General features: G+C 37.6%; 1 protein-coding gene across 1 annotated transcript; it reads right to left on the bottom strand.

Annotated features, from left to right (window-relative positions):
* Positions 1–2,959: 2,959 nt before the first annotated feature.
* Positions 2,960–20,871, bottom strand: Sgo2 (shugoshin 2). Its single transcript, XM_051190235.1, has 8 exons — positions 20,831–20,871; positions 18,102–18,227; positions 16,228–16,403; positions 15,035–15,112; positions 12,529–12,608; positions 8,949–9,193; positions 4,773–7,364; positions 2,960–3,172 (listed from the first exon to the last, which is right to left on the bottom strand). Exons 2-8 carry the CDS (start codon positions 18,223–18,225, stop codon positions 2,961–2,963), a joined length of 3,507 nt encoding a protein of 1,168 aa, XP_051046192.1. The 5' UTR covers positions 18,226–18,227; positions 20,831–20,871; the 3' UTR covers position 2,960.
* Positions 20,872–21,499: the final 628 nt, after the last annotated feature.

The following is a 21,499-nucleotide window of genomic DNA, read 5'->3' as shown; positions in this document are numbered from 1 at the left end:
CCGGTTTGGTTTTTAGCAATAAAACCTTTTGCTTTTGCAGTAGGGAGTCACTTCCTTGGAGGTTGAGGAAACCCGGTAGGCACAACAGAGTGTGAAGTCAGAAGCTAGTCTGAAGGAGCTCCTACTAACAAAATTGGAGTCACTGAAATAATGAAATAAAGATGGACAAAATTGGATTTTCAACAAGAATATAATATGGGGCTATTAGTTCACTTTCACTGTGTGAACGAAAGGCAGTATTTCCTCACAAGCAGTAGAACAGAAAGTCAGTAATGGTCTCATGCATCACATTGGTATTGATTTCAAGCAAAATCTATTAATAAAGACTAAAACCACTAAGAAAAACATTGAGGAATATGATGTATAGACTCAAAGTATCTCCCCCAATCCTTAAGAAAAACATCAAATTTTCATTGCAGAAACCCAGTGGATACCACGGTAGCCAAGAGATCAAGTTTAGCCTTAATATGGCAGTGAAACAGACTAACACAATGAACCCCTGATATGTCTCAACAAGGATACATCCTTCCCATGGAATTAATTAAAAAATGCATAGCCATGGTGTGATCATGAGGACAAGAAGTTAAAAAAAAAACAACCCAAATCTCAATTTAAGAATATTCTACAAAATAACTGACTTGTAATCTTCAAGATGTCATGAGAGAAAAAGAATGACCAGGGAACTAACTGGTGTGATGATGCAGTTAAGGAGAAACAAAAGTTAAACCTAACTAAGGGCTCTGATTAGTACTCTAACGCAGAGGCAGAGAAAGGCCAGTAAGTACATGGAAAGATTCACAACAACATTTTTGTTTGTTTTTCGAGACAGGGTTTCTTTGTAGCTTCAGAGCCTCTCCTGGCACTCACTCTGTAGACCAAGCTGGCCTTGAACTCAAAGAAATCCACCTGCCTTTGTTCCCAAGTGCTGAGATCAAAGGTGTGTGCCACCACTACCCAGCGATGCTCAACAACATTACTCATCAGTACACGGTAAGGTACATCTTCATAAACAGGATAGAATCAAAGAGCTAAACAAGAGATGATAATAAGAAGAAACTGGATTCTAATACACAGTTGGCAGTAATGTAAAACAGTCTAGCACCTTAGATGATTCCAATCCTGGTGTAAACTCAATGAGAAATTAAAACATGATCATGCAAAACTTTACACATGAACTTTCAGACCAATATTATTTATAATAGCAAAAACAAGTGGGGTAAAAATGAAAAAACAAAAGTCAAGTAAAATCACAATAAATGGATAAAGCAAAATTGTAGTCTATTCATACAGAAAAGTACTGGCTAATATAGAAAGGAATGAATACTTGAACAACTACCACAGGGATGAACCCAGAAAACACCGTGCTAACAGAATAAGCTAGTCACAATGACTAGATACAATTATGCTCTTAAATATCCAGAATAAACTATCTACAACTAGGAAGAATGGGAGTACAGGATTTCTTTCTCAGATAAAATGTTCTAAAATTGATTGTGGTAGTGGCTGTTCATACTTGTTAAGAGGGTTTTCTTTGGTGGTATTCAGAATTGAATTCAGGGTCTGGTAAAGAATAGGCAAGGGCTCAGCTATTGAAGTATGAACTGCATCCCTTAGCTGTGAATATTTAAAAACCCATGACTCTATACACTTTAAAATGGGTGAAATATACAATAAGTCCCCCAAAAGGCTATATTGTGAAAACCCTTGGTCCTTTATTTCGTTCCTCTTTCACCCTCCCTTGTAGTACTGCCACCTGCTGATTACTGCTTGAAAATGCCTGTCAAAATCAGGGATTTTATAAAGGAAGCAAACACTGAAATAATGCAAAGGATATTTTGTGATAATTTCTTCTAGCTTATAGAAAATATTTGTATAAAATAGGATTTTTTGAGAATTTTGAGAAAAACCTGATTTTAATCAGATAGGCTACTTGACTTAACCTTAAAAACATGAGTATTTTTTTTTAAACAAAAAAAATGTAAATAGTCATTGGAGTATTTTTATGGCAATCAAGGAAATTTGAATAGATTATTAGCAGACAATAAGAATTCATTGATAATTTTGTGAACTAGCACTTCATGTATGCAGGGCAAGCTACACCTTGGGCTATAACCCTAGTTCTGCCTAATCCTACTGTGGTAACTTTGTTAAGAAATTCAAAAGTGTTTGTGCATATATGCATGTTTGCGTGTGTGTTGTGTAGAGACCAGATGTCAATGTCAAAATGTCTTCCTCAATTGATTCTCTCACTGAACCAGAACTCTCAGATTTGGCTTAACTGGCTGGCTGGCACACTCTGGGGGACCTGCTGTCTTTCTCTCTCCCTCTCCAGTATTGGGAACATAGGTGCATGCTGCCCAGCCTGAGTAGTACATGATTTCTGGGGGGTCTTAACTCATATCCTCATGTGTGTTCAAGCACTCCACTGATTAAACTATCTCTCCAGTCCCAGAAAAGCCGTATTCTTTAAATACAAAAACAGAGGTGTTTTCTGAATGAAACAACGCAGTATCAGAGATTTGCTTTAAAAACACAACAGCTGAATCAAACACAGAACATTGTTGACAACTCCAGAAACTGAGGAAAGGGTAAATTGGGTAGAAGTCTTTCTTTGCTAGTGTATATTTGCAGTTAAAGAAAAAATTGTTTCTCTTTGAGACCAAAGGAAATATAAACCACATTGATTTCTAGGGAGCAATGCAGGAAATAAATGTGGGTAACAGCTATGAAAACAGTGGTTGGTAAATTGTATTCAACAAATATAAAAAAAAAAAAATTATAGCTACCAATTAAAGTTTTAAAAATGACAATAGTAAGATGGAAATTAAATGAAACTAAATTAATTTAAACCAGAGCAAAAAGAAAAAGGAGAAAAGCACAGGTTCACTTTGCTTTCATCTCTACCACGTTCATACTGTGTTATACACTGATATGTTTTAGTGAATGATATTCAGGAGTGTTCAAATACTAATCCAGGCAAAGAGTTTCTCAAAGCATAGTAATACGCCCTGACACACTTGCCTTACGAGGTTCGGCTCCCGAAGGTTGAGAGGGACACACTGTCTTTTCCTTCTTGTCAACTGTGCAGACTGCCCTTCAGATACATTCTCAAGGTTAGCAGTGTTACTGGAAACAGAACTGCTATCCACCAAATCCTGGAATGTTCCTCTATCTACAGAGATTATTTTCACAAATATTTGTTAAAGCATATATAAAGATATGGAAATAACTATGAGGTAAATCACAACAGTTCACCCATCAAAGAGAACACATTTTAAAACTTAAAAATTCAATTTTGAGAGGAAAGGGGGCTTAAATGTAAAATGAACCAATTACCTTACATATGGTTCTCACTGCTATGATAAAGACCATGGTCATAAACAACTTGTAGAAGAACAGGGTTATTTCACTCAGTCTCACTGAAGGAACTCAGAGGCAGGCTCATGCAGAGGTCATGGAGGACTGCTGCTTACTGGCTTGTTCCTCATGGCTTCCTAAGCCTGCTTTCTTATAGAATCTGGGACCACCAGCCCAGGGATGGCACCACCCACAATGGGATGGACACTTCCCATCAATCACTAATCAAGAAAACATCTTACGGATTTGTCTGCAGAAGGCATTTTCCCAATTCAAAGTCCCTCACCCCAACTGACTCCAGCTTGTGTAAAGCTGACACAGAACTAGGAAGGACACCAGTAAAAAAGCCTACAATGTTTTAGCTCTAAAATCACAAAAACTCTTCATGGTTCAACTCATCATATACCTACACTAGTATCTCTGCACTCATTCACACATACAGTTCTGGTTATTCGATGTGCGTAAGTCATGGAGGCAGACAAAGATGAGTTATCCCTCTAACATATCCTACCACCTAGGCTCTTGTAATTCTTTCACCCTGGGTCCCTTTTATCTAGACTAGCCTTAGCCTAAAAATCGTAATGCTCTATAGACACACTGAAACGTTGGTCAGGAGAAAAACTTTTACAAAAAAAAAAAAAAAAAATCTGATGACAAAGAAAATCCTTATGAACTAAACACAAAGGAAGAAGTGGGATAGTTTTATATAACGTATGATTTCAAGTATATATACACATAGATTAAAGTCTGTGTATACATGGTAAATGGTGAGTGACATTCTCAGAGGGTTTTCTTTCCTAATTTTATCTGATTATTTATAATAACTATTATTTTAATAACAAGGGTTAAACAAATGTAAACACTAATGCTTACCTATCCATTAGTCTAAAATGCTACCTACTTGATTATCTTTGTAGTTTCCTCTAACCAAAGGTCTCACTATCTACTCTTAGCTTGATGTCTGCTTTATAAACAACTTTTCACACACTGCATCTGTTAACCATTACATTTATATGCATGTATCCTGAGGAAAAGGAGTTGGTCTTAATGTTGCTCTGATCACATTAAATGTATGCTGCTGGACCAAGCCCCACCTTACAAAATTTGCAGTTGTCTTCTATAGAATAAATTCAATACATTTCCCTATTATATGCATTTTAAAACATTTAATTTCTTTCAAACACATGGAGAGGCATATCTACCTAAAGCCATTATTAAATAACTTTGTAGTAAAGAATAAACCAGGTTTTAGATTTAAATGCCCAAGATAATGTGTTACCTTCTCAATATACAAAATTTTCATTTTTTCTGTTTCTATATAAACAGTCATAAACTGTTTTAAAATTTTCACAAAAATGGCCATTTCAACAGAAAATACAACACTGGTTAAATAAAAAGAATATAATTCTGCTTACCTATCTGCGATGTTTGTGCTCTGCGGCTGCTTTTACGAGTCCTCTCCTTTATCTTTTCTCGAGCATCATCACCTACTTGAAAGATGCACGTACTCTTCAGGGAAGAACTTTCTTCCATCATCAGATTTTTACTGGAAGAAATACTCAAAGGTACTGAACTCTCACACATATCGTCCAAGGAAGAATTCTTTATGTTAGAGGAATATATCTGAGATAAAGGGTTTAATACCTTTGTGCAAAAGTCTGATTTACTCTTGGCAATTTTATCATTCTCCAAATAGTTTTCCTTATCAATCTGTTGTGTGTGGTCAGTGTTGGACGTTATCTCCACCACCCCAGGGGTATCTGAAAAAAGATCTAGGGAGGTCTTTCTTTTCTTTGATTTGGATGTCAATTTTTTAACTTTTTTGGCTGGGCAGCTTTTTCCTGTTACCACACCCATGGAGAAGGCATCTTCCAGTGTGCTCACAGTGCTTGGTTTCTGGCTCTTTGAAAGGTAAGTCGGTTCTCCAGGACCAGAATCTGTTTCCTTAGTGTCATGGTGTATTCCAGATTCTAAGGTGACAGACTTCTGTGAAGAATCTGTTAACTGCAAAATATGTCTGTTCTTATCACCAGTCAAAATGTTTTTGGCTCCACTGGGTAGTTTTGTCCTGTGTTTCTTAACTAGTACACAAGCATCTGGAATTGGATCACACTTTTCCTCTCTATTACTATTGATTTCTCCATAGTAACTCATAACATCTTGATTTTTGATACAGCTTTTAAAGCCATTCATATCTTCATTAATATTCTCATGTATTTGGTTAATTTGAGAAACAATTTCTGATTTATTAACATTCTGACAGAGCTTCTTATTTAATGGGTCATTTACACTTTCTCCATCATTTTCATGTATTTGGTTGGCTTTAGAAATTATTTCTGTCTTTCGATGTACCTTTTGTCTAGGCTTCTTATCTACTTTTAAATCATTGTGACAAGCAGGTTGCATATTGTCATCCTTCCTCAACCCCAGGAGCGTCTGAATCTTATAATCACATAGCTTTTCACTATCTTTGTTACAAATGGCAGGCATTTGTAACTTACTTAAGTCTTTCAAGGTTCCGGGGATGTCCTTATCCTTTTCAAGTAAGAAAGACTCATCCTTTTCTGAACAATAAACACCCCTGTCATTACTACAATGATTCACTACAGAGATTATCTCTGTCTTGCGATTTACCTTCTTCCTAGGGATCTTGCTAATTTGGGACTCATTTTGAGCAGGGTGGATACTAGTGATCTGCTTGTGCAAATCCAGAATATTCTGGGTCTTACAGTCATCTAAGTTTTCGTTGTTTCTTGTGAAAAGTGTAGGTGTTTCAAACTCTTTTGTAGTTTCTGTGTTTCCATAAGTGGTCTCTTTATTTGCTTGGGTTTGGAGGGGAAAGTTATCCTTTTCTAGAACACAAATATCTTTATCATTATCCTCATATAATTGGTTCATACTAGAAATTATTTTTGTCCTCCGATTTATTTTCTGCTTAGGCTTATTTCTTTTTGATTGATTTTGCTGAGCACTGACATACTTTGTCAAGTCCAACATACTCTGGGTCTCATAGTCACATACATTTTCATTATCTTTGGTGGAAACATTAGCTATATGAAATTCATTTGCAACTTCAAGGTTTTCATAACTGGTCTCTTCATCCTTTTGGTTTGGAAATAAGTTATCCTTTTCTGACTTATGAATTACAAATGTCTGTCGAGAAGGCTTATTTATATTACAATGTAGGATGTTCTGACACTGATCAAATTTGCTATCTTGAAGGGGTTTGACTGCACTCTGAGAGAAAGGGTGTGTTTCTTCTTGCTCTCCTGTCCTATGTGTTCGCTTCCTCTTTGTACTTTGAAGGTTCTCTTGATCCCAGCTGCTCTGGAGGGAGATTTTATTCAGCACGGTTGGCTGAGGAGGCTGTTCAGTACTGGAAATACAATTAGGATCTTCTGAGTCCCCTTTGCCATCTAGGACCACAGAGTCTCTTTCTGGTCTGCTTTCCATTTTCTCCTCAGCACCCACTTCTGAACTACCTTTACAGTTCCTCTTTGATCTTTCTCTCTTTTTTATAGAGCTCGGATCTTTTACTTTTCTGAAAGTTTCCTTTCCACGATCGGTCTTTTTCTTACTTTGATTTTTATTGCTTTTTGAAATAGTAATGATTTTGCTTATTTCGCCAGCAGTTAAATCCATGTCAATGTTTTCGTACACAGTCTTTTGCAACTGAAAGTCATCAGTCTTTTGCAATGTCTCTATGTGCTTTCCATTAGGGTTGCTGGCAGACTCACAAGGCAAGTCAAGAAAACACTGTATATTTTTTTGCAGATTACTTCTGGTTTCACTAGTACAATCACTTATCTTATTATTCCAATTAAATCCTGGACTTGAAATCTGTTGGTAATCTAAGTCTGTCACACACAGATTATTTGCAGAAGATCCACGCTTCCTTCTGTCAGTCACATTATTAAGTGATGGTTTTTCCCCTCTGAAGGGGGATGGGGCAGTTTTCATCTCACTCAGAGAAGTCTTAGGACTTTGATCTGAGTCATCACAGCTTTCTGCAAAATAAATAGAAAATAAGCATAAACTACAGTAAACAAAACATGCTTAGCTATTTCAGAGAGGATTTCTGATAATCTGTTCTCAGATCCTTATAGCATTCAGAATTCATGCTGATAAAAATTAGTCTCCTTTTCAGAGTTACTGCTATCATTTGAGTTCACTGATCTCCTTTAGCTCTAGAAGCAGTAATGGCTCCATTGCTGGATATACTTCATTTTAATCTGGGGGGAGGCTGAGTGAATGCTCAGTAGTATGTATTTTCCATAGATCCAGATGTAAAACGTGACATGTGAATACTCCAATTATTCGAATTAATTTTTGTCAGCATGGCTGTGGAAAGGAAAACTACCACACTCTAAGCCTAACAGTTAGGGCTCCATATTCCAGTCTGAAAATCTAACAAATCTGTAAGCACTGTAGATTATAGCATGGGATCACCAATCTGGAAGATCATGTAAATGAGATGTATCAGCATATTTTCTCACTAAGTCATTACTCCAGCTCATGAACACTATCAGGTTCGTTTCTGTTACTCTGATAAAATAAACAGACAATAGCACTTTAAGGGCAAGTTTACTTGGCTCACAACTCTGGGTTACAGTCTATCAATGTCAGGAAACCAAAGAAATAGCAGGGACTAGAAGCAGATAGTTACATCCATATTCAAGATAGGAGAGCAATGAATGACACATGCTTGTACTTAGTTTGCCTGCTCCACTCTTACAGTCAAGGATCTCCTACCTAGGGAATGGTGCCACCCACAGGGAGCAAGTCTTCCCAATTCAATTCAATCAAGATAATCCTCTACAACACACCCACAGACAAACCTAATCTAGACAATCTCTCACTGAGATTCTGTTTCCAGGGATTCTAGACTATGTCCAGTTGACAATTGAAACTAACCAACATAATCACTAACTGGTTATGATTTTGAAAAAGTCAGTATATCCATCTAGACCCCCACTTTTCATATCCATGAATGTAATAGTATTTTTCAAATCACAAACTAAACAGAAGGGAAGTCTTAGTCCTGTTCATTTTTGAGGATTACTTCTAAACTAACAGTATTAGGTCCCTGTGGATATTTACTTCAAGTTGAAATTTTCACCAGTCATTTTAAATGGCAGAACTTAGCAAGTACAGTTAGTAATACAAGAGACCTATCTGTGATAGTTTGAATTATATGGCCCCTATAATCTCATAGGGCATGACACTCTTAGAAGGTGTTGCCTTGTTAGAAGAAGTGTGTCACTATGGGGATGGGCTCTGAGGTTTCCTATGCTCAAGATACTGCCCAGTGACACAGTTCCCTTCCTGTTACCTGCAAGATGTAGAACTCTCAACTACTTCTCCAGCACCATGTCTGTCTGCACACTGCCATACTCCCTGCCATAATAGACTAAACCTCTGAAACTGTAAGCAAGCCACCCCAAGGAAATGTTTTCCTTTATCAGAGACCCCTTAGTCATAGTGTCTCTTCACAGCTATAGAAACCTTAACTAAGATATTAACTCATGACATTGTTGCCCTCAGGAAAATCTGATGAACAATTTACAGAACATCTTTTAAAACAATTCTACCTTTAGGGAGTACATCAACACCAGAAGTAGGTTCTGAATAATCTGAGCCACATGTATTCTGGTTCTCTTCCTTATGAAGTAATACTTCCCAATTGCACTGGTGTAAGGTCGAGGATTGCCTTGATCCCGAAGAGGTGATATCAGCTGATGTCTTTGAGGTAATTCTGTTGTTACATTTTATTTTCCATTTATCGCCATCATCATCACCATCATCATCATCATCATTTTCTGAAGATAAGGGAACCCTAAAGGCATGTGAGAATGAAATGAGAAACCCTGTATTTTAAAAACATATGTATAAAAGGATATCATTATACATATACCAATAATCCGACCATTTAGAAAAAATGTAAAAATTATTTGAAGGAAAAGTAAAAACTTGAAAGGCAAAACATGGGAATTATTAAATAAATGGGATACCAGCTGGAGGGACAGCCTAGCAGTCAAGAACATGTCTCTTCCGAAGGACCCAAGTTTGGTTCTTACCACCCATACTGGGCAGCTCACAACTACTCATAACTCAACTCCAGAAGGATTCCCCTTTAGTCTCCATTAGCATCTGCACTCATACACATAATTAAAGATAAGAAAAGTATTTTAAAAAGAAATGAGATGCTATCAAAATTTCTCTGCATGAAAACTATAGGCATAGATAACTTTTTTCAAGCTCTTACAGATATACTTATAGAAAACAGAAAAGAACTTAATCAACATAATCAAAATACCTAACCCTGAAAAATAACTGCAATAAAAGAAAATTATGAATAATTTTCATTGTAACATACATGCAAAACACCTTTAAAACAACAAACATGATTTTTTGATACAGAAAAGGAATGCAATAGTAGTTAATATTCAGAAATAGATCACTAAGAGATATGGCCCTGCAGGTGAAATATGTGCCATGAAAAGCCTGATGACCTGAGTTCAATCCTAGGACTCACATAGAAGCAGACTCCACAAAGTTTTCCTCTGAACCCCACAGATAGAGCATACATGTGTACCCCCACACACGTGTACAAATACATCACTAATAATAACAGACGAATCACTGTATTTCATTATATGAATAGAAAAACATTAAAAATTCATTGCACTAACAGAGAAAAGTAGTCTTTTCCACAGCAACAGGAAAAACACTCGATTAACTCAACAGCTCATGAAGAAACCCTCAGCAATTAGCAACACAGGAATCTTAAGTTGTGTTTTGCTTTTTCTGAGACAGTCATATTGTGTAGTCTAGCTGCACTTGATTCATTATAATTTGACTCTTTAGATGATTGAGAAATAAAAAAAAAAAAAAAATGGAAGAATCTTTTAAAGAAAAGTTAAAAACCTGACCAAGAAATAGCACATCTTATTTTTAGTAAGAGAAATGGGATATTACCAAAAACTTTTTAAAAACAACAACAAAAATTTTAGGCTTTTGTCCAGATAGATAGTACATTTTATAAAAAGTGGTTGCCATGCAAATGTGAGGATCTGAGTTTGATTCCTAAGACCCATGGTGGAAGGCAAGAAATGACCATTAAAATTGTACAAAATCTATGGCGCACAGGCAGCTACACATACACACACTTTGTAAAGAACTGTTCATCTAAATATCCCAAGGAAACAAAAAACAAACAAAAACACAAGCCAGAAAGTAGAAAGTATTTGCTAGATACAAAGCAATAAATAAATACAACACAAATAACACTCATAAACAAATTCTTAAACTTTCTTTTGGGAAGTAAAAATGAAAACTTGAATTTAATACCACTATACAGTGAGGATATAGGACAGGAATACTCACACACTGATACTAGGAGCACACTCTAGAAACTGTTTGATAAGGCTCCCCTAAAGCCACATATACATCTCCAATAATTCTGCTCCTTGGTAAGTAGGTAAATAGAATGTACATTTATTCACCAAGCAGGAGATATCTATATATCTGTATATGGTGGCCTTATTTGTAACAGATCAAAATTAGAAAATCAGCAGGATAGCAGAAGATTGAACATGCAGTGGAATGCTGTGCAGCAATGAGGGTGGCTTATAGCTACAAAGTAGATAACTTTTACAAATATACAAGCATTTAAAAGTATTTTTTCAGTCATTAGAGAAATTCCAAAAATCATACAAAATTAATCTATTACATTTTAAGGTCAGAATCCTTGGGTAGGCAGGCACTGGATGATGATCAGAGAGGAAGCAAAAGCAAATGGGATATCTGAGATCACTAATAACATTTTTTTCTTTGAGGTCTTGGGTATGATCATATAATGCTGTTCACTTGTGAAAACCTGCCTTTAATACGTATATAATATTTTCTATAAGGCAAGTAAACATATTTGACTGTGGTTTTCTGGTTTATTTACTGAGACAACTTGGCCTGGAACCTATTATATAGCCCAGGTTGGCCTCAAATTTATAGAGATTGTACTGCTTCACCCTCCCAAGTGCTGGGATTACAGGTATATACCACTATATCTGGCTGTATCTGAATGTTATTTGAAACAATAAATGCATGACAGCCAATCTATTCTTAAAAAATAAAGGCACAAGATAATATAATTTACTATGTTAAAAATACACTAATAAAATGTATTTTATTACATTTTAATAGATAAATCAACAGAATAAACTAGCAAAAATAGAAAGTGACTTGACAAGATGATTTTTTTTCTCCTGTAGTATTTCTTATCTAAATGCCTCTATATGTTTCATGGTTTTACTACAATGCAAAGATTCCCCCTTAACCAAACCACTCAATGGACAACTAAAATTACTACTAATGCTTTTTGAAGTCACCTTCTAATTTTCTGCTATGCATAGGAATAGAACACAAGCATATACCCACATACATGTAAATCTTTACACTCAGGCAATTCATGCCTACATATGCATGGTGTAATATACAGAATTTATAATACTTAAACACAAAAACATTCTCTCAGCCTCAATGCTTACTGTTTATTATGTCATGTTTGAAACTGGGTACTTTGATGACTTGTAACCAAATAATCAAAAAAGAAGGAGAGAGACTTTAGATAAGAGAATAGCCAAAATCAGAGTTAATCGTACAGGTTAGAGCAGTACAGTATACATGGTGGTAAAAATGGAAAGAGTTATTAAATTTGCTCAGAAGACAAAAAACAAACAAAACAAAAAACAAAGAGGCCAGAAGGAAAGTAATTAAAGGTAGCAACTACTACAGATGAACTTAAGCTTATCTGTATTTGAGGACAGTTTCCTCAGAGTCCTGAAGACCCAGCCTAAACAAGACACCATACACAATTCCCACTTCCACCTCAGTAGCCCCGCTACAGGCTGACCAGGAGAACCCTGACAGTGTTTTATAAAGTCTGTGCTCTAAGCCAGTGTCATTCTAGCCCAGGTATAAAGGTACACTATGCTGAAGTTTAAAATAGCAGTCTATGAAAATGTCTAATTCAACAAAGCAATGTTACTACTTATAAGTTATTTATCTATAATTGTTTTTCCGATTTAGGATGCAAGTAAATAAAACCAGTCAAAAGCCCATCTTCTAAAGCAAAAATATAAGTCAGCATTTAACTATGTTTGAAATAATTACCTTGCAAATGGAAGATGCACAGACTTGCCTTGTTTACTGATCCTCTTGCTAGCTGACAGGAGAAAAGAACTGTGATGGAACTATTTTTGAATAAAAAAAAGAAAATGGTAAGAAATGATCTATCATATCAGTCTTGTCATTAAAATAGCAAACTATACCAGGATGCCAACAGAACAAAACAACTCTTGCACTGTGATGTGTGTTGCTGTGGATTAACTCAGGACCCTGTGCATGCCAGCTAACTATTCCACTAAGTTAGCCAGTCTTTAGCCTTTAATAGCTGAATAAGTATAGTATAATAAGATTAACTTTCCAATGATAACTATTCTTGGCATTTTTGTTAAACAATCTTCTAAACTTCCTATAAATAGAAATACAAATGTATATGTATAAACTCCTACATACACAGACATACATATGTACATACACACAAGATAATTATAGCTACATACAAAATGTCTTCATGTCTGTTACATATGTGTTATGTAGCATGGAAACAGACATTCAGGAGTTACAGTAATTTTAAAAAAGACTGGTGAAATTAGTTAGTGGAAATGAGTATAGATAGCAAAGAGAAATCTAAGAACTGAGTCTTGGACACTCTGAAATCTTAGGGAAGGAAACCAAAAAACAGGTTGAAAGAACGGGCAGAAAGGTGAGGAAAGATCTTGGGGAGTGCAGTATGCTGAAAGTCCCAAGATCAGTCTAAGGACCAACAACTGCTTATAAGGCTCCTACCACTGCTCTCTTTCTGAAGAGCCACAGTGATGTAGAAGCCATAGGTGTGATTCAAAGAAAGGAACATGGGAACAACTTTCTCACAAAGTAAAACAGACAGCAGCTGAGAAGTGGAACATGTCTTTTCTTGTTGCTTTCAAGAAGAGTTAGAATAAGCTTTTTGCATACTGATGCAAAATAATCCAGAAAAAAAAAATTAATGATACATGAGAGAAAAGAATTCTACACTGACATCAAGGCAACAGCAAAAGACAACCTATGTGTCTATCAATAGGAGAAAGCCAAGTGGGGAGTGGATGAAGTCCTTAGAGAATGTATATTACTGACACAAAGGACAATGCCTCAGCCCAGGCCTCCCCTAAGCCAGGCTAAGAACAATGGCAAAGCTTTCCCTGATTCCAGTATGAATGTTGATACAGTTTACTTCTACCTAAAACCAGTGTACACAGAAAGTACCAACTGTCTAGGATGATTGATCACCTACAAACCTACCTGCATTAGCTAACCTGCCTCCTCATGTTTCTGGGTTGCTGGTGGTATATCTCCATCAGCATGCATAGTCCACCTGATTCCAGCTTTTTACTTTTTGTGTCTGTTGTTTCTTCATTCTCAGTCATTCTAGTTAAATCAGTCCCTAAGCCACTGTAGCATAAAGGTACTTGCCAAGAATGCCTAATAACCCGAGTCCAACCCCTGGAACCATATTAAGGTAGAAAGAGAGAATCAACTACACAAAGTTTTTTCTGACCTCCATACGTACAACAAGACTTGAAAAAGAAGTAGTTATTTTGGTTTTGCAGAACGGTTCAGCAGGCATTTGTACACAGATGACCTAAGTTCAAGACCATATCTCACAGATGGTGAAAGAAACAACTCCTGAGAGTTGTTCTGACTTCCACAACCCATCATGACATGTGGGCACCCACCCATATCCATACCCACGAAATAACGAATAAAACTTTAAAAATGAGGGTAAAAGACAGAAGTGGGTATGAGACTTCATCCTGTGTTCTGAACTATTGTTCAGAGTTAGGACGTCTGTACGTCCCTTTATCCTCCTGTCAGTAACAACTACAAATGAGAAAGGCAATTCAATGCTTGTCTGTTGGATAACAATTCCAAGAAAGCGGGCAGCAAAATCCCAAGCTCATCTTCATCCTCTCCCTTCTCTTCCTACCCACTCCCCACTCTCCCTCTTCCTTCTAGTCACAGCTGTCCTTGAGTTCACCAAAAGAAAACAAAACCCTCTGGGAACAGTGCTTTTACAAAACATTTTAAAAGACCAATGACAAGGCTTGTCTCATAATTCACAACAATTAGCTAAGCAGTGCTCCTGGGACCAGTTTCTTCCACACCTCACATTTCTTTAACTTTTCCAAGTAAATTCCTATACTGATTCTGTATGTCTGTCTGTTGTTTGTTTTATGTAATCATCTAGGATTTATCCTAGAGACTGATAGACATTTTCAATTTGTCTTATTTTAAAATAAATTCTTTTCTAACTTGAAATGCTACCTTTCTACTAACACTTTGTTTCTAAATCTGTTTGGTGGGTCACTATATTCCAAAGAACAGTTTAATCTATTACTTTAAATCAGAATTTGATTTTAATGAAATAATTTCAATAGCCAAAAATAAAAATGATGTATTATATATGATTACTATTATTTATTTGGACATTTGAAGCTCTAACCTTGATGGAATTTAATTACTCTTACCTATTTTTAGTAATGCTACACAATGGCCCTATCCACATGAATCCACTTACCTCAGAAAGAGTGCTCATTTCAATTGCAGTTATCAAATTATTGTTCACAAGTGATTCTATTTCTATAAGCTTCTTATTCTATGGATATAAAATAAACATTTATTTTAATTAAGATTTGGAGTTTGTTATAATGATACCAAACATTTATGGATAGCATCAGTGTAAGAAAACTGTTTTTAAAAACTGTTTTTATTCTCATTTTTTAAGACAAGGTCTCACACTGTAACCCAGGCTGGTCTAGAATTAACTACATAGCAGAGACTGGCTTTGAATTCAAGGCAAACCTGCTTCAGCTTCCAAGCTACTGGATTCAGACTTGAAATCATACCTGGTGACTGTTTTCAACTGAGATCACATTAAGCTCAAAGTATCTCTAAGACAGTCAAAATGCCATTTTGGATATCCACTTTAAACTAATTTCTGATATCAATTTTTTTTTATAATATGATACTATATTACGGTCATTTCCACTTTAAACTAATTTCTATTCATTTTACCTAAAACTACAATTACAACTTAGCCAGATACTAGCTCTCATCACTCTCTCTGTAGTTGGAGGTTGGAAGAAAGAACAAAGGACTACAATCTCCATTCTATTTGGCTTGTAGTCAATGAAATGCAAGATTAAAAAAGAAGAGAATGTTGGGTGGTGGTAGTGCACGCCTCTAATCCCAGCACTTGGGAGGCAGAGAAAAAAAAAATGGGTCTCTGGGTTCAAGACCAGCCTGGTCTACAGATCCAGTTCCAGGACAGACTCTAATATACTACAGAGAAACCCTATCTCAAAAAAAAAAAAAAAAAAAAAAAAAAAAGAGAGAGAGAGAGAGAGAGAGAGAGAGAGAGAGAGAGAGAGAACAGAAATACTGTGGGAACTTCCTCTTCAATTCATTAGAGAAATTATGCTCACCATGAAAAAAACATATGAATGGGCCAAATTTTGTTTACAGGGAGCAATTAAATGTTGATCACAGTATTATGCTGGCATGTAGGACACACAGCATGCATTTAGAATAAAATTTAAGATGTCTATTCTATTATAAAGAAGTGCCTGTCTTTTAGCATAGACTTCCATGGCATATTGACTTTCAATAATTCTCTACAATTAAACTAAATTAAATTAAAACAAAACAAAAAAACATTTTTAGCATTTCTATAGTAACGTAGTAGAGGCCAAAACAACACAATTTCCATACCAAGTTATTTAGCTTTAGGCGAAGAAAGGTATTCTCAAAATTCAGTTTTTCTACTTCTTTTTGCAATAGCATCTTTTCGGTAGTAATTCTTCGAGAATTCTCTTTCTCTCGACTTAGAGCCTGAGCTAATGCTCTGTTGTTATGCTTTAGGGAGATCTTGAAAATAGAAGAATTGTCTGCAAAAGTATTTTTAAAAAGTTAATATTAAAATGTACTTTATATTTCTTTAATAAAATTTCACACTCCTTAGTAAAATAATTTCAGGGAAAAAAATCAATTTACTTTATAAATTTCAAGTGATGGTTGGAAAAGAATGGCAATACAAGTATAGTCTTAGAGAAAATAAAATATACCCAGAGTTTGAAGCTGAAGAAACAAAAGCTAGAGAGATGAAGAGCTGAGGCATACAGCTGGGAAGAAGGGAGTGGTGGTATTGCAGGCAGCAGTTACAAGGGGGCTGGGATGCTGCCATCTGCTCCACTTTCCCACCTTGACTAGAAGCAGGGTGGGAAGCCGACCTCACAGCTCTCCCTGAAGACCCACGGGAGCTAGGGCAGCTGACCTGAAATGTTTGGTTTCCACAGCTCTATAAAACCATCTATGCTCCCAAACTCCATTTAACCCTCAAACAAAAGGACTGATTGTTTGGGACTACTAGTAATCGACTACAATCTCAAATTGACCTTTTTTTATTGAAAAGAAATATGTCAACATGCGTTAAACTATTACTGACATGGTAGCAAAGACATTCAGTGAGGATTTAATGCTTATATTCACCGTAAAAGTATTACGTTCTTTAGTATAGTTAAGTCATAATTACATTTTCATAATTTGGATTTAGATTCTACTACATGCCAATAGCCTACCCACTCCACAGTTTAATACACACACAAACTGTTGAGACAAAAATCTTGCTATATAGTCAAGAGCCTTCCTTACAATTGGGATCCCCTGCCTCAGTCTCTTGTGTACTGGAATTACAGGCAGAAACCAACATATCTCACTAAAATAAGTTCTGTTAAATATAACCTTTTTAGATATTCAGAGAAAGTCTGGAAATCTGAAAAGAAAAAACTCCATAGCAGGACTATCTTTAGCACAAAGTAGTCCCACTCAGAGATCCTTGGCATACCCAAGAGAAACACCACAACTGGTAGATTTCCAGAAGCTAAAAAGAACATTTTCCTGCTGTTTTCCAAATGGCCTTGACAAATGAAGAGGAAATGGTCATTGCAGGGTGGATGACTAATTCACAAGGTTTACCTGCAGATGCTGATAGGAGAATGTCATGATTTAAAGATACTTGGGAGTCTTGGCTCTGTTGATAAATTATGAGTGTGATATCAGCAGGAAATGTCACTATGGAGTCATTCCCCAATTTAGTCAACATAGGTATAAACCATTGACATAATCTATGGGAACAATAAAAGTTTATCCTGGGGAGTTTGCCACCTATTTTTGTTGTTGTTGTTCGTTTGTTTGTTTCTTGTGGGTGGGGACACAAGGGTTATTTTTATAGAAATCATGAACTACCACACCTCATCTTGGCCAAACACATCTAGATTACTTATTATCTGCCATGGCACATGCCAAGTCAAATCTTTCACTCTTTTAGCTCTTTTGCAGAAAGCCATGCTAGTACTGTCTTTGCAGGCTAAGAGGCAGCTGTATGGGGACACCCCAATCATGCTGCTTACAATTCAGCCATCACCAAGGTAAATGAGTAATTCCATTCAGTGGAGGAGCTAAAAAATAATAAAGATCAAATGGAAAAAGTACCAATTAACTTTGCTATAGTTGTTAAAATAAGGTAGCGAATGAATCAGTTCTTCAGAGGTAAAAGATAAGTGAAGCTTAAAATGAATGGTACTTACTTAATATTTTTGTTTTGATTTTTGAAGCAAGAGAAACATTCAACTTTGTCTTTCCAATTCTGTCTTTCACTCGTCTCTTAATTCCTGAGGTAACAGAGCCAACTTCCATCACTGGGTACTCCATCACTAAAGTGAAAGGAAAAGAAAGGATGGGGGAGGGGAGGAGAGACTATAGTACTGATTAATAAGAGTAAAATAAAAGTAAACTGATACATTCTAAAAAACAACCACCATGACTTAAAATAAACTATGTACATAAATATTTGCAAAGTCCTTTGTATAAAAACTGAAAATAGGAATTTATATAATCAAGAGAAATAGTGAGTAAACTCCAAAAAGGTAAATAGTTTGTTTTTCCATTCAGACCTGTATTATATGCCTGGCAGACCTATGGGCTTGGGGTAGGTGACAGAATAGGGCCCCTGCTATTATGGAAGGAATAATCCAGGGTGAAAAGACACTGTTCTGCTACTATGAAAAAGTATTACCTTAGACAGGCAAGAGGGCTTAATGGGAGCACAAAAGAAACAACTGACCCAAGGAGCAGTAAGGGGCTGGAAGAATAGACAGAAAATTACAAGTGTGTCTACTACATTTATGGTCTCTAAGTTTACAATACAATATAAACAGGAGGATAAGCAATGATACAATATGACAAGAATAATGACTCTAACACACAAGATATTAGAGAAGTGGTTAGTGCTGCCTGGGCAGAGAAAACCCTGAGATGGAGGTGAGGCTGGGCTGTGTGTTTGAAAGGGGCCAACCTCCCAAACCTCCATTGCCTGCACAAGCCTCCCTGCTTCCTCCTGCACCCACCTACCTCAGACACTCAGCTGCTCCACTGCTGCCTGCCTTGAGTCCACAGAACCCCACTGTTCTTTTAATGTTTATCACAAGAATCCCTCCATCCCCACCATCCCTAGCTTCCCCATTCTATTCTCCTCCAAAATCGGTCCAATAGCAGGCTGGAAAACAACCAAGTCAGGTACCTGCAATTCCCAATCTGTGTCTAGCATGCAGATTTAAGAATCCAGTGATGAGATTCTCACTCAAAGAGATATGCCTAATACCACCACAAGCATCTTCACAAAGAACAGAGATTAGAGCAATGCTGCCACAACTCTTTGCTCAAATGTCACTCTTACTGAGCCTTCCAAGTTCAAAATAATTCACCATCTCTCTTCTCCTACCGAAGTAAGCTCACTGGGGGCACAGATTTCTGTCAAATTTGTCGGCTGCTGAACTCTTTGTGCCTGGCACATAGCAGCTCCTTGGATGACAGAAATGAATATGGACAAACGGAAGAACTTTTCAGTAAAAAAAAAAAAAAAAATCTGTTCAATGTTGAAATGGTCATGTTTGAAAAGCAATGAGCAGAGGTTGGAAGTTGTCAGCAAATAATTGGGAAGATGGCTTGGGGGATGTCTGCAATAGGGAAGAAATCCACAGCAATGTTTCAACATTAAAGCTCAACTCTTCTGAAGTTTTGGCCAAAAGAAAATACAAAACAGCAGGGAAACAGGTAGGCTGACTGCTGAAAATTTCCCTAACCTAAAGGAGATGCCTATCAAGGTACAAGAAGCATATAGAGCCCCAGATAGACTGGATCAGAAAAGAAAGTCCCCTTGGCTCATAATAATCAAAGCACTAAACATACAGAATAAAGAAGGAATATTAGGAGATGCAAGGGGAAAAGGCCAAGAAACACATAAAGGCAGACAGACCCATTAGAATTACACCTGATTGCTCAATGGAGACTCTGAAAGCCAGAAGGGACTGACAGATGTCCTGCAGACGCTAAGAGACCAAGGATGCCAGCCCAGACTACCATACCCAATAAAACTTTCAATCACTATTGGTAGAAAAAATAAGATTTTACATGATAAAATCCAAATTTCAGCAAATTTGCAAATAAATACAGCTCTACATACTTGAAGGAAACACCAACCAAAAGAGGTTAAGTACACCCAAAAGAACACACAGGCAATACATAACCTCAGACCAGAAAGTATAAAATCAAAGGTGATTACTATCCTGTAGACGGCAGACTATAAAAGCACATAGCAATAAATTGTTACCTCTAACACACTCATAAGAGAACCGAATATAAAAACCAAGTCTGTCTTTCAAATACTTCAACCCCCACCCCCCAAAAAATTACATTTCAGCTTAACTTCCCTTCCCAATTAGCTGATTCTGACACAGTCCCTTAATTTAATAAATGGCGCTGTCGCCCATTCAAATGCTAGTGTTAGAAACTAGAGTCCTCCTTAACGGCCCAGTCACCTCCTACATCAATGACTTCACCAAGCGGCATTAAGAGAAGCCACAACTAGGCCCCTTGGGGTATGGCTCCAGAGTGAGTTACGGCATAGATGCCAAAACATTACAGATGCTGGTTCCGACTGTTTAACATCTTATCCATCCCCAAGTACAGCAAGTTACAGGAAATAAGGCTAAGTCCCCGATAGGAACTGAGCTAATGGCTGCGCTCTGGGCACTGCGCTATCTGGTCCGCACTCAGGATTCCTTCGTCATTACTATGCAACTCTGCTCCAGTCAGTGTCACAGCTCTAAAAACGAAATCCCACCGCCCGTTCTCCTGAATTAGAATCCTTCATCTAGCCAAGCTCTGGGTTCTCTCTTGTAGGCAGGAGGTACGGGAGCTCTCAGAGCGCAAGCAGACCGGTCACGGGGATCCCGGTCCCTTCCCTCGGGGCACTGACCTGAAAACAGCTGGAGGCTCGACCGGTTGCCCAGCCGGGAACTCAGAGGCCGATCAGAGGTTACCGCCCGGATCCCAGCCGGCTCTCCAGACTCTGCGAGCCGCCGCGCTGAGGTGAGGACAGGGGCGCCGAGGGGACCGGCCAGCCTCACCGGCGCCGACTCAGCGCCCGGTCGGCTTCGGGGACCAACACACGCCGGGGAAGCTCTACACTCCACCCACACCCGGACTCGGGTTTGTTTAAACTTCGCGGCGGTTAGCGGTTGACGAAACAGCCAATCGGATCCCGAGAAGGCGGCTCAAAGGCGCGCTGTTACCCGGAAATGGAAGACGGAAGGGGCGGGGCGTGATGGGGGAGAGCCAAGTGGGCGTGGCTCGGCGAGCCGGGGGGTGGGGGTGATAACCGCCTGCGGGAAGAGGGCAGCCTGAGTCTAGGAGCTCCTTGTAGGCTTTCGCGGGAACTCTAGTGGGGAAAAAATTCACCGCCGATCGGTCTGCTAACCGAAAGGTTGACCGGCACCTCGGTCTTTCTCAGGGCTTGTGCTTACTTGCTTGTGTCCAGTGTTCTGCGTCTTGGCCTTTCAAAGATGATCCCCTGCTCCTAAAAGCCTTTCTCATTTTGTGCTGGGAAGACCGGCGGTGATACTCCATTTTAACAGAGTACATAGGC

Source organism: Phodopus roborovskii, unplaced genomic scaffold (genome assembly GCF_943737965.1).
Source record: "Phodopus roborovskii unplaced genomic scaffold, PHOROB, whole genome shotgun sequence".
Classification (NCBI taxonomy): domain Eukaryota; kingdom Metazoa; phylum Chordata; class Mammalia; order Rodentia; family Cricetidae; genus Phodopus; species Phodopus roborovskii.
Note: the sequence above shows the minus strand (reverse complement) of the source record. Positions and strands in the feature narration are given on the sequence as shown.

Coding starts and splice junctions, on each gene's coding strand:
- Sgo2 (XM_051190235.1), bottom strand. CDS start 18,225: ATGGAGTACCCAGTGATGGAAGTTGGCTCTGTTACCTCAGGAATTAAG. Junction 15,113..16,227: donor GCCTAAAGCTAAATAACTTG/GTATGGAAATTG, acceptor TTATATCCATAG/AATAAGAAGCTTATAGAAAT. Junction 7,365..8,948: donor TGTTGATGTACTCCCTAAAG/GTAGAATTGTTT, acceptor TTTATTTTGCAG/AAAGCTGTGATGACTCAGAT.